A 14028-nucleotide genomic window follows, 5' to 3' on the forward strand; every position below is an offset into this window, starting at 1 on the left:
ATTCGTCGTAACACATAGGCGCTGACTTACAACAGGCTATCAAGACGCCCATTGTCAGCACTCAAAAGACGTGTGCAACAGACAACCGCAAAATGATATCTGAGTGACCTACTTCACGTCTTTCTTCAAAGCTCACCCGTAAACAACGCCGCACCTTTGCACCCGTAACATTCACATTGCATGTAGCAAGCGTGTCAGCCACATGATCTCTGTCAACCGTTGCTATCCTCACCGTTCTGACACGGCTGCACATGAGAAAGGTTTAGTAAGACGTGTTCAATATTAAGTCGTCGGTACGACAGCAGAACCTGCAGATATAGCACTGTCCCGCAGCGCTCTGAAAGTCTATCATGCAAAACACTGAGCAAAACATACTTCTGATAATTCACCTCTTGCAGGTTATACTGTCATGCTATGCAGGTGAGTGAACAAATACACATTTCAAAATTTTACGGTAAGCTTTGCATCGTTGGTGATCCAACGATTTTAATGCCTAAGGACTCACGACACCAATGCGAATTACTGGAGTACCGCAGTACTATTTCCGGTATTGGACTTCTGGAATGACATGAATCACTCTGTGCAGTGTTCGAGAGCAGCTTTTTTAATTAACGCACTCGGCTGTACACCGATTTCGACAAAGGTGTTTCTATGCATGAAATTTGGGCTAATCCACAATTTCGTGTACCTTTTGCCCTTGTCCAGAGTTCGCGCTATAACAGTTGTCATGAGCTACCAACTAGCCCAAGCCGCCACCATTTTAAGCTAAGCCGCACTTGTATTGGATGTATATGCGAGAGTTCCTGCTAAGCATGCAAGGCTAAAATTGCAGCTTAACAAAATCTAGCTGTTAACTTGAACTGCAGACTGGTTACCACACTACAAAGGTGCGAGAATCCTAACAGATCTTTTTATTTTAGCTTTTTGTAAATGTCGTATTTATTAAGATGAAACTCTCACAGAGACAACTGCGGTACCTTTCGATCTCAAGCTTCAAAAGGAAATTGATTTTGTATGCTACGAAAGCTGCATGATACACGGGACCGACATATTTCGATCGTAGTCATTCTACCATCCAAACCATCCACCGAGTTCATCTTTCCGTACTTCCTAATTGATACATTAACAATCCATAAACTTAATGAATAGGCGAGGTTAGTTTTTTGTAAAACGCTGAAGTGCGTGTTCATATGTACATTGTCTCTTTTTCATTGAACTGTCTCCTGAAGCATCGAAAGAATATACTGTATATCCACTGATTTTGGAGAAGCGCAGCACAGCCGGAAATTTGGTACTCCAGCTGAGTGATAAGATAGCACTCAATCTCGAAAAGAGCAGTGTAATCGCTGACAACCTTATCTTTGTTACGAGTACAAAAGACCTGAACGACGTGGAAACAGTAAGTGCACAACCCTTTGCATCCTACACTTTATAATTTCAAAATAACCCGTTGCAACAGCAGCGGGCTAGCTTTTATTGCGACTGCAATTTTTTGGACACTCAGGGGGGACTTTTCCCGTCGCCATCGCTGTCGCCGTGGCCGTGATGTGCCGGATATGTATATATATGTATAGATAAATCAAAACCACAAATAAAAATTCAGAAGAAAAACATTCAGAAGCGCGCAACTAGGGATTCGAACCTGTGACCTCTCGCTCCTCAGCACGCGGCCGTACACAATTACGTCATGCGTTATTCGTTCTCCACAACACTAGCGGCAAAATACAAGCGCACGTGGCACTGGGTAAATGCATGGGACCCCACACGTGGCGAAAAAAAATTATGCGAGACGCGGGCCATGCTGCATCGTTGCCCTCGCTGCGTTTGCGTCGTATCGGTGGCGACCCGCGCTAGTTTTCTATTTTGGGGTTGTAGCGCCACGCCACACGTGGGCAGTCGGCCAGGGAAAAGGAAAAGCGTCCCGTGGCTCGTGGTGGCGCGAGCTAGTGGAAACGCTTTGGCTCTTGTGCACGCTTATGCCACAGGAGGGAAGAAACGAGACGGCTGAACCAGAATCACGGTATATATCATACACCGTGACCAGAATCCTGAGGCCTAAATTACAGCGCACACGCACAAGACACCCACGAAGAAAAGAAACGTACGACATAAGCTCTAACTGCCGTATTCTTTCACACACCAATGCATAGATAAGCCCAAGCCAACCTTACTGCACACGCGCACTTAACAATAGTCCTAAACCGAAATGTGCAACAAGGATGATAGTGTCTTAGATTCCCGAAGACATGAAACATATTCAGATGGGTGCAGGGGAAAAAAAATCACAGCATATCCACGCGGTGAATGATGATGAGTGGGGCTAAGCTCCGGAGGCAATCATCGGTAAACCATGAAACCCTTCCGTGAACTTCGCCCAGTACATGATATATGGAGTGTGAAACACCGTGTATATATTAAACATCAAACTTTTATTGTATTGTTGGTTTACGTGGTCCCTTCATTATCACCGCTTTGTGATCGGTGAAATGCAGGGAAAGTGTCCGCTCCCGTGATCTCCGTGATCCCTTACATTCACGGAGTGTCCCACCGCTTCAAGAGAGTGGCGGCACGGTTCAACGTGAATGTTGTTTTTTCAGCCACAAACAAGCTAAAAGGGATTTGTCCGAGACTGCAGTATCGGCAGAAAAGAAAAGAAGAAGCAAGAGGACAGTGCACCATGAAGCATGGCCTTCGCTTTGTGTCTTGTGTAAAGGGGGTTGTGTACCAGATCCCCCTTTCATGTGGCAAAACGTACGTGGGCCAGACTGGCCGCTGCCTGAACATCCGTCTGCGCGAGCACCACAGCTCCTTAAAATGTGCTCCGTCGTCAAATTTGGCCTTACATTGCCGTCAGTGTGGTTGCGATCCGCAGTTTGAATTAACCTCCGTTTTATTCCGCCACAAGGTACAATTAACTCGTGAGATAACTGAAGCTTACATCATCCAGAGGCAAGGCACCTCATGCGTAAGCCAGCCGTCTGTACACCTACACAATAAGGAACTATCATTCCTTAGTATAGCGTCCTAATATCGCGTCAGTACCTGATGTCGCGCTTGGAATCGAAAAGAGTGTATGAAAAATTTTTGTTTTTCTAAATGAGTGGATCATTTGTTGTTTTTTTGCGAGTGTTCGACGTCCGACGCATGTGGTATTCTGCGCAGTAGTACGAATGGTTTTTTCTTGTTACTCTAAAGAGCTGTCGTATCATGAGCCGATAGTTGAGATCGTTGTGATTAGTGATGTGTATATATTCTTGCGTGTTCCAAAATAAACGTGGTTTGAAGTTAGCGCTTGTGCTGTCTACGTCTCTATCTTTTGTTCCGTGTTTTTGCGCTACCCAGTCGAAGTTATGCAACTTTACCAACCTGCCCAACTTGCCGCACTTAACAGAGGAGGGAACCCACGCCCTAAGAAGCTTCGCCCCTAAAAAGTAAAGAAAAGGTAAGGAGGACAAAGAAGAGCGTTTGCGCTGTAGTTTTAGCCCCAGGAATATGTACCAACTAAACCCGAATGAAGTTTTATTTGAGCGACCAGAATCGACGCCAGCAGAGAACGCGAGCCCTGGTCTCACGTGCCACTGCCAAGCTTGGCCAAGCTCCGTCTTTATTCTCTTCTCGTGAGGTCGCGCGCTCTCCGGTTTTGTTCGCCGAAGGGTGCTCAGTGTCTTGGAACATTGGGACAACGCGAGCGCAAGAGCCCGAGAGTGGCTTGCCTTCAGCGCATGCGCCCTGGCAGCTCGCAACTTTCTTTGGTCCCCAATTCTAAAATTCTAGTGTTTCACCGGAGTTGGGATGTGCGCCTCCGACTTGTACTTTGACATACAGGGCGTGGTCGACCATCCTCGCGTGCTTATTTCTTGAGGGGGTGTTCTGTATGTCTTGTGCTTTCACCCCAAACTTTGTGTTGAAGTTATAGACCACACGAAGGTCACTTTACTCGCTGCAGCGGCCGCGTTTGCGAAAGGAGTGACCTGCTAGCTAGAAGAGCCAAAGTAGGAGCTAGTTGAAGTCATAACTGTGGCAGTTCGCTCTCATCCTTTGTATACCTGTGCGTTCTTTTCGAGCGTCGTTCTTTGTGTTTGAACAGCACGCTTCAAGTGTCGAGCTGTGACAGTTGCTAGTTCGCGCTCGCCTTCTTTGTTTTTTTTTTCCTGCGTCCTTCGTTCTTTAGCAGGGTGCAACTAGTTCCTAGCTGCTTGCCGTTCTTCCTGTGACTTTCCAATTGCTTCCTATCGCATTCATTGCTTCGCCCTTGAGGCCAAACTGTGACTTTTTCATTTTCACAAATAACACTTGTGCTCGCTCTATGTTCGGTAATTTTTTGTCATTACAAATACATGCTAAAGCATAAATCCTTCTGGTATTTCATATTATATGTTACTACCAACTGTGGCACGGCTGTGTCATCCAGTAAATTTGGATTAGTGTCCAATGGTTTACGCAATAGTTCAACTCCGCCTGGCAGAAAACAACGCATTGTTTATTCATTTTTCAAATATCCCCTTACGTACTTTTGCATAACGTATTCTTTTTGGTAAATTGAAATACCTAAATGGATTTGTAAGATACAGCCTTTGTGACGTGAATTGTTTCCGAATTTAGAGGCAGTGTGGCCCCATCACAATATTTGTGAACTGCAATCGTAGTTACTGTTATCACCTTTAATGAGCATTTCAGTTGTTCTGGCAAAATTTACATGTGAAGAACACGGGCGTAGCGAGGCGCTTGAAATTGCTGTATATAATAAAGCAAACTTTGTGACCGCACCTTACAACAGACTGTCTAGCGCACTGACAAGGAACTGGTAATAGCTATAGCTGGCACATATGTTGCTGTAGCCGTCTGAATGTGGAGTTTTGTAAATTACTGAATGTTTTATGTGACCCTTAGTTCATGAGGGTGCAAGGATAGTTATTACTAGAGGCCGGGTTTTTAGGCGCCAAAAATAGGCAGGTAAAACAACGTTACAAGCCTTCAATAGCGTAAATATAGGCACAATAAATTTTCACATCAATGCCAATAACTTGAAAGGAAGACGTGCGCGACCTCTATCTGCAACAGGAAAACAAGAGTGTTATTGCTTAAGATGGCACAAAGGCACCAACAGGTAAATATATCCGTACAATTATGCTTTGTTCCCCATGGTTCGCAGAACACGGTTTGTGCCGTGTCCTGCATGGTGAGTCCAGTGTCCATTGTCGAATCAACGCACTCATGGGTGTCTTTTCGGCATGACTATGAAGGCCAGAGCAAGTGCAAATATCCAGATCGCTAAAAGACCAGAAGGGAGGGCTTCGTCCTATTGGCCGGGTCTGATCGCGTGCAGACAATTTCTCCCCTGGCAGGGAACAACTGGAGAAGCCTGGTGGTGGGTGGGGTTCAACTCCCCTTTCCCATACTTTTCAATTTTGCAGGTCTGTATATTTTAACGATGTCGTATCGACGAGGACGTGAAGAACGACAAACACACACCCTTTATCAATCGGAGAAAAAACTGCAACGTCTTCTTCATCGCCGCATTGGGGCAAGGACATTCGCGCGGCTTCGTTGTCGTCGCCATTGGCATATACGCGCGGCAATATATACAGGGTCTCCCAGCTCTCAAGCAGCCCGATTTAAAAAAAAGAGGAACGGCGTTACGCGAAGCGAACCTGCTGCATATTATTCCTACTACACTGGAGTAGGCACTGCTTTTTCTTTTCGTTAATGCGGTTTAAATAATTAGTCATAACCATATTTGTAACTCGACAAGTACTCACCTAATTGTCAAAATGTCGATGAGGCGAATGTAGGCATGTTCAAAGGGCACCCAACTGTGCAGCTTATAACAACGTACTAATGATGTGCTCATTTATTCCGGCTGATAAAGAAAGCCCGCGAAATATAAAAATAACACGTCACAACGCTGACCCCCCCCCCCTCAAAGGAAACCAGCGCCCTCAAATAAGCTTACTGCAAGCACACGCTTTGCCTGTTGTCCGTTGCGAGAGACAGCGTTCCGCATTTTGGCAAGGGTACAGGTCAGGCGCCAACGATATGCGTGCAATTTCGCTGAGATTCATTCCGTTCCACAGTGCGCCAAAATCGTTATCCATATCTCACGGCCGACTGTTCTCATTGATAACGCGGCAGGTGTTCTGATTATGTCCTGACTCTAAAACCAAGCGGTGCGTTTCTTAGGCAGGAGAGTGACAGATATGACGATGCATTTTGTTTTCTTTCTGCATTTTTTCCTTGATACTGTCTACCTAATTGGAGCATGTCTGAGGGCGCTGGTTCCCGACGCGCGCAACAGTCTAGTCACATGTCACTTTTCATATTTCGCGGGCTTTCTTGATCAACCGGGAAAAAATGAGCGCGCAATCAGCACGTTGTTGAAAGTAGCGCAGTTAGATGCCATTTGAACATGCCTACATACACCTCATTGATATTTTGACAATTAGGTGAGCACTTGTCAAGTTACAAATATAATTATGACTAATTAATCAAACCTCATTAACGAAAACAATTACACCATTTCCCGCTAAATGGGACCATGAGGCGATCCGAAGCCGGAGCACTTGCACGATCGCGTTTCGTTGGCGTTCGTTGGGAATGCAACCGACCTCGTGTCATGGAACGCGAAGTGGAACGATACGCGCGTCCTGTCTTCCCTCTATAGCCTGGCCGTTAATTCTCACAGGGCGAGCGGGGAACGCGGTCGACAGGCGCGCGAGAGGGGGGCAGCGTAGGAGAGAAGAGAGAGGGCGGAGGGGACGCGCATGCGCTGGCGCTCATCGCGGCGTTGCGCAGCAGAGAATTTCGGCATGTCTAGCACGCGTTTCATAGGAAGAGTGGAGAGGGGTAGGAGAGAGGGGAGGGAAGGTGGATAGGAAAAACATCAAGTGGAGAGGGGGAAAGGGCAGACGGTGAGGGAAGATGGGAAAAGGGAGAGCGGAAGGGGAGAAGGTATGCGCATGCGCAGTAAGGGTGGTCACGCCGCACACCACCACCGGTTCGAACTCCGCTATAACATGCTTCGCATCTAAAAATAGCAGTGGCTACTCCAGTGTGCTAGGAAAAATATGCAGTAGGTTTGCTTCGCGTAACGCCGTTCCTGTTTTTTTAAATCGTGCTGCGTGATAGCTGGGACACCCTGTATACGCGCACATACAAACGCACACATGAACAAACATACAGTATGGCTGAACCCCACTCCGCCCGAAAAAAATTTCTGGCTACGCTACTGCAGTGAACACCTTTTAAAGTACATTAAAAACACCACAAAAGTCTCGTGCACGTTACATTTTTCTTTTTTTTTGCCCTTCTCTCCCCTTTCCACTGACGGCTGTCCGCGCTTTAGCATTCTCCCACCGCTCGCGCCATGTAAGCGCGATGGCGAATGGTCGCCGACGTGTCCCACTTCACTGCTTCTAGCGGTTGTATCCGGGGGCTGAACTAGAGCAGTAGGCTGAAACCCGTAGTTCCGAACAGTCAATGTGGTGCGGTAACATAACGGTATCAAACTTCACCTGGGAGCGAAGCTTGAGGCGAAATAGCGTTCATATAAGCGCCAATTTTGAATCTAGTCATTTATAGGCATTTGTAAGCAATTAAGCACGAACGCCAAAAATAGACATTTATAGGCACTATAAGAGCTCTATCAAAGCCCTTTTTAACGTCTAATTCGTGCTGATATATCAAAATGGCGCGATAGCAGCGCAAGGAACAAAGTGGGCATGCGCCTAAAATGAACATATTAGGCATTTGCCTAAAATGAACTGTGCCTAAAAGGAACAAAATAGTCATCTGCCTAAAACTAACTCGCTCTAAAACCAAAGTATGCGAGTATTCTTTTTTATTTCGATACCAATTTCGGCCTTGGCGGAAGAAAATCGAATCCGTGAATTTGAGATATGCATTAGTTCAAGGAATTGTCATGGAACTGCATTCATAAAGATTAAATGAATGTTGCAGTGGCTTAGCTCGGCTATGCCATGATCACGTAGCGTTAGCAAAGGTTCAGCTGATTATTCTTAGGTTTCCTGATTGTCTAGGATTAGCTTGATTATCATGCTTACTGCTGCTCCAATGACCCACACAAGGTATACGTATTATGTGGCACATGTATATTTATTTTGTCAGGCGACTACTTCGTGATCCCATGAGTTAAGCTTCCCCGCTGTTCTGCGCCGTGGAGCAGCATTTGCGCTCTCCTTCTCCATGGCTATACCACACTGGCAAACGCCAGTCAGAGGCGTTATCAAGCAGCTCCAGCGCAGTGTCAGACGGCGACTGCACAGCGAAGGCGAATAGCTGCGCGCGCGCCGGCGCCAGTACGTCTGGCACGGCTCTGACGTCACTCCTCTGGAAAGCGCAGACCAGCGGCGGCGGAGAGCGCGGGAGGTGCCGGCTCCGGTGCGCCGCCTGTGTGACATCAATGATACTCGCGCATGCGCAGCACGGTTTTCGAGGAGGCGCGCGAAACTGGCTCGGCTAGGCCAGTGTAGCTAGCGCTACAAAAAGAAAATGCAGCACAAATATTCCGACCTTCCCAAGTGGTCTTCCCAGGCTAATCGACCACAATGGCATGTAATAGTAGTGCATGGTGCAACGCAAAGTAGGAACTCGCTTTACAACACCAACATCGCTTTTATCAAAACGAGGAAAAAAAAAACACTTTTTTACAACTTCCCATATCTCACATGTATCCCACTCTTAAAGTGTTTGATAATATTACGTTAGTAGAAAGAAATTATTAAGGTAAGTCCATTGCACTACCTTTGTTACTAAGTGGTGCGTTCCAAAAAAGGGCAAAAGTCAGGGGATGACGGAAGCTCGCGATGAAAAATTCGTAAACAGAGTTTCTGTGCTGGAGCTGACGTTTCGACAAACAGACTTGACATTTTCAAGGCTGCAACTTAAGTTGCGTAATTTAAGTGGTGTGTCTTACACCACTGCGGACACTAACTGAAAGCGCAGCAGGGAGTTCTAGTCAAATTAATGTACAGACTGTGGAGGGAGGAGAAGGTGGAGGAAACAACAGTTTACCTCCATTCCCAGAAAACAAATGTTTCGCGTAACATTTGTTTGGAATTCTAGTGCGGGCATATTTTTGACAAACAATATATCTCAATAGAATACCCAATTGGGACGCCATTGGCGAACTTGCAGTCATTAAGAGAAAAAAAAACTCATAGGAACCCTAATGAATTCGCATAAGATGACACCAACGGGACAGTCATCAGCTGTGGCTATTTTGTCATGCACTTCGTTTACCATGCACGTCGTTTTTCCCTGTAGCAACAGAAGAGTTGCGCTGCTAAGCACGCGGGTTCAATTTACGGATTGGAGGAAAGACAAAGTCAGGATTGAACATTACACAAGGCGATTGCAAGGAAGAAAAGTGAGCACGCATACGCCAAGCTTAACTTGACCCCATTTTCTTGACAGGACAAGGGCTTCTTTTTTTATTTTTAAAGACGATAGTCTTTCTTGGGGAACTTAAACGCAGAAATTTTGGTCTGTCTTTCTGTTTGTCGGCACGTCACCCGATTCAGCCACCCGGCCAAATTTTAACCACTTGCTTACCGCCCACCCATCTTGAACTGGTACGGCTGTTCATACTTGTGAACGTTGTCGATCAAAAAGTAAATATTACGCATATCTGAGGCGCAACATCATTAGGTAAGTATTAGGTGGTGTGTTACTTTAAAGGGACCCTGAAACGGTTTTTTGAAGTTTTGTGAGCGTTTAGGCAGGAGCATCCCCAAATCATTCGCACCAGAAAATAAGCGACGCACTGTGTACTAAGGCCGCTACGGAATTTATATCTATACCCTCGTCCTCACCACTGCCTTGCACCCTCAACTCACAGACACCCTGACATCGCCGGCGATCGCAGCGCTCTCATGAGCGCACTCGACGGTTTGAGCTTCGCCCAGTCATGGCCTCAGATATTGTGCGCCGACGGGTTGCGCGCAATCTCGGAGGCCCAACAAAGACGAAGCTCGCGGAGTGGTTGATATACGCTCCGAGAGGTGCCGCCACACTAGCAGCAGATCTTATTTTATTCTCCTGTACGGCGACAATTTGCAAAAGCATGCGGACAAACAAAAATAATTCGAGAACGATCACCGATAAGCGTAAACTCGGGGAATGTGGTTGTGTCTTCAGGGGTGAAGTTACAGCCACAAAAAACGTCGATCGTGGTGTTGAACGGATAGCGAGAGCGCGACGCTCATTGCAGCGACGAGCTCAAGGGATTCCGCTCGCCAGATGCCTAACGAACATTGCACGATGTCGCAGCTTTAGAAGTCACCAATTGCTAGACATTGCTAGATATGTGGTACACAACCCGGCTAGGGCAATTAATTATGTCCAAGAAAGGAAACCTAGACATAAACACTGTCGCTCAGCTCACATCAACACGGAGTACGTTGTAACATAGGCAGACGACGCTCGCTGCCCACAGGAGGTTCAGTGACGTGTACTGGACGTATCCAATCAGATCATCCGCCTGCGTGACGTCGCGCTTCCAATACGACGCACACTGGAAGTGGGCGGTTTGAAAACGCGTTTGGCCGAGCCGCTGTGATCGGTGGCGATTCGCAGCTTTAAAGCTTTGTAATATATTACACAGTTTACGCACAGAGCTTAAATCGGTCTGTAAATGATACTTAGGATTGCTCTACCGGCTCAATGTGTTCGTACAAAATCGTCAAAACCGTTTCAGGGTCCCTTTAATAGAAAATACATAGATACGCAATTTTAAAGGCCCTAGCTTCTTAAGCTGCGCCGAAAATGAGACTGCGCTGAAACTTGTCTTCCTCTGTGCCCTCTGCACAAGCTGACGTTGTGTTTCGGTTTTGGTTCCGTATTGCATTGTACGAATGACAGGGGGCGCCGCTCTGGCATTCCTGTTTTACCCAGGCGACGTGTAAATAAGAGAGTTCGTGGAGAGTACTCGTTGAGTGCGGACGTTTCTACTCCTTCGGCGCATCGCGTCAAACAGCGTGTTCGGGCTGGCCGGCGTCCCCACCGGTCGCGTTGGTCACCGCCGGTCTTCGCCTGCCGCTGCGCCGGGACTACCAGCCCGCAACACAGCACTCAAGTTTCCCGACGTATTGCCAGATGGCGTCCATATCTCACGCAGCGCCTCTTCTATCGTCTTTAGACGACATTTGCAGCGAAGCACGCAGATACGCGCCAATTTTTTTCACGTCACGCCAACGCTGTAAACTCGAAGAGAACTTGTAGCTCGCGTGCCTCAAACTACGGCGCGCGTTGGTAGCCACGTGACTTTAGGCCGAGTCGCACAAAGGCCACTTTTATTTTATTTGCTTTGTTTCATAACGCGAACGCCACAGCGAAGAGGTGAACACGCAGCACGCGCCACGATGCTCGAGGCGCGCTTGTGGTCGAGTGAGCTTTTGTACAATTTCGTATCGGCGCCAGCTTCTCGATCAAGATCCCGTTCGTATGATACAAATAAGGTTTTCGCCTGAATGAATATTGACGTGAATCGACTTCACAATAATTATTGAGGTCCTCGGGGAATACCTGAGAAATCCTGCAATAGTGATAGTCTAAATCTCTCCATTATTTGTAGAGTTTAGATGCATGTGTTCTGGAAAAGGGTAATCGATGACTTCCTCCACAAAAGCTTCAATAACGACTTTTTCATGTGACATGTACAGTTATCAGTGCTGACGTTCTTTGTATGCTGCAGGTAGATACGTCTCACATTCAACAGAATATATACCATGACACACATTACCAGTCCTCCCTGATGGTGCGACAGAAAAACGGCAATGTGGAAGTCGTAAGTTATGTTGTTTGTAGAGATTGTTCACTACCTTCAACATATGCATGTATTTTGCAGCTTGCGAGCAGCTTATAGAGTGCTTTGAATAAACACATGCACCATCAGTCATTTCTTTTCTCTGCTTTCCTAATAGAACGTTCCTTTCGGCGCGGAGTGTTTCGAAAAATCTTTTACAGCACAAATATAGCATCTTTTCAGATTTCTTTTGGAAACATTCAAGACGTTACAATGAGTAACCAATATTTATAGATGCGGTACTTTCCACGTGCATGTGTGCCCTCTCACTACGGAGATACTTTATCCTTTGGAGCTCACACAGCCTCTGGCACTTTCTTCTCAAAGGCCGTGTGGATTTCACAATCTTCACTCGTAGCCAATAAATCCTTACCACAATATGCGAATCATTCGTGTTTTTTTATTTAGTAACAGCATAATGAAGTGTTGAAACTGTGCTACCGCCAAATACGTTGAATAAGTTCGTCTCTTCAATTCTTTTAGAGCTACGAGATTCAGGTTTGCCTATACACACAGACAAAACGCAAAAAATTGTACGATGTTTACCTGCCAAACAGCACAAATGGGCAGCGCACAGCAGGGCACTTTTAATCAACACTAAGATCTGAGACAGGAACCGGCACCACAGACGCGTGAAAGGTGAAACCTTCAAATGAATAATTACCAAACTGCGTCACCGGGAGAAAATGCTTGTGACAGTGATGTTTGTGGTGGCCTGACGGAATGCGGCAGTACGGATGCAGTGTCCCGTTTATAAGCAGTGCACATGACTCCCGTCCGGCCAGGTTTACTAGATGAGCGTTCAACGCTGTCGAGACGTGGCAGCTGGGCACACAGTGCCTGTATTTGCCCTGACTCTTGTGATCTCTCTTAAAACCTGTAGCAGTCGATATATGATGCATGCGGCTGCAATGCTAGCATGCTGATGGAGTGTATGTGCAACTGGGCAGTAGCGACAGAGCCTGCACGAGCAGACAATGCGTTGGTGGAACAGTCAACGTAGGTGCCAGCCTCAAGCTCTCTTTCACAATTTGTGCTCGCATTTCCGACCTTTGTAACATTCTTTCAACCAAACACACTACTGAATAATCTGCTTGGTTTGTTATAATTTATATATGTACTTCTAAAAAACTGAGTGCCATGCACAAATTGTTACGCTATTTTCGTTTTACTGTAGGAAGGTATCATCAATGACAACTTACGAATTAAGCCTCTCCCAGAACGCGAACGTTCAATGCAAGGTCAGATGCTACACAAGATATTTGAGGTAGATCCAATCAAAGGAAACTTCATCAAAGGAGGTAAGCAATTGTTCGGTTGTATTTTTCTGGAGCCGCATAATTTCGCTGTCTACCTATTTCAAGGCAGAAAGATTTCTCCCATGAAGAGACAAACATAATAATACACAGAATCTGGGGGCGCCATATGATAAATCTAATCCTAAAATGTTTTGGAATTAAAACATTGTGGCTGATTTTTTTTTAGAATACAGGAGATAAAATATAATGGTAAGGTAATTACGGATAGCGTAAATAACGCTGCATGCCTAAACAACTTTTTAGATTTCGCATTCTTACCCAAACACAGCTGTAATTATCATCCACCTACTATGAACATTTCGCCGGTGCTTCCTGCTGACTTTAGTGTTAGTGGAATTGAAAAATTATTGAACGACATTCATGTCAATAAACCAAGTGGTCCAGATGAATTTCTCCGCGTGTGTTCAAACGTTGCGCGGGGCCAATTTCTACGTACCTATAGGCAATTCTTGAAAAATCTTTAGCGACAGGTATCTTAGCACATGACTGGAAAATATCGCACGTTGTACCGATACATAAAAGAGGTTCCAAAAGTGGTGTTTTTAACTATAGACCAATAGCACTCATGTCTACCCCGTGTAAAATTCTCGAGCACGTTATATATAAAGAAAAAATAAATCATTTCAATTAGCATAAGACACTAATCAACGAGCACCATTGATTTCGTAAAGGACTGTATGTACAACACAACGAGTGGAGATTTATCATGATGTAATATCGGGCGTGGATACAGTAGGACAGGTTGACGGTGTGTTCTTGGATTTTCGGAAAGCCTTTGACTCGATTGCATATTCACTCCTATTGTTTAAACTTACCACCCTGAACATTAATAAAATTGTTTTTAAATAGATCGAGTGTTGCCTTTCTCAAAGAAGACGACGTGTAGCG

At 45.9% G+C, this 14028-nt stretch overlaps 1 protein-coding gene across 1 annotated transcript in view; it reads left to right on the forward strand.

The window, feature by feature from the left end:
* The first annotated feature begins 325 nt into the window (after positions 1-325).
* LOC119402329 (venom metalloproteinase antarease-like TtrivMP_A) overlaps positions 326-14028 on the forward strand; it is a 67808-nt gene continuing 54105 nt past the window's right edge. The window contains exons 1-4 of the mRNA XM_037669472.2: positions 326-420; positions 1230-1399; positions 11711-11803; positions 12999-13122. Of these exons, the coding sequence (XP_037525400.1) occupies positions 351-420; positions 1230-1399; positions 11711-11803; positions 12999-13122 (457 nt within the window). The 5' untranslated portion in view covers positions 326-350. The remainder of the gene's footprint in view (positions 421-1229; positions 1400-11710; positions 11804-12998; positions 13123-14028) is intronic.

This window comes from Rhipicephalus sanguineus, chromosome 8 (assembly GCF_013339695.2).
Source record: "Rhipicephalus sanguineus isolate Rsan-2018 chromosome 8, BIME_Rsan_1.4, whole genome shotgun sequence".
Lineage (NCBI taxonomy): Eukaryota > Metazoa > Arthropoda > Arachnida > Ixodida > Ixodidae > Rhipicephalus > Rhipicephalus sanguineus.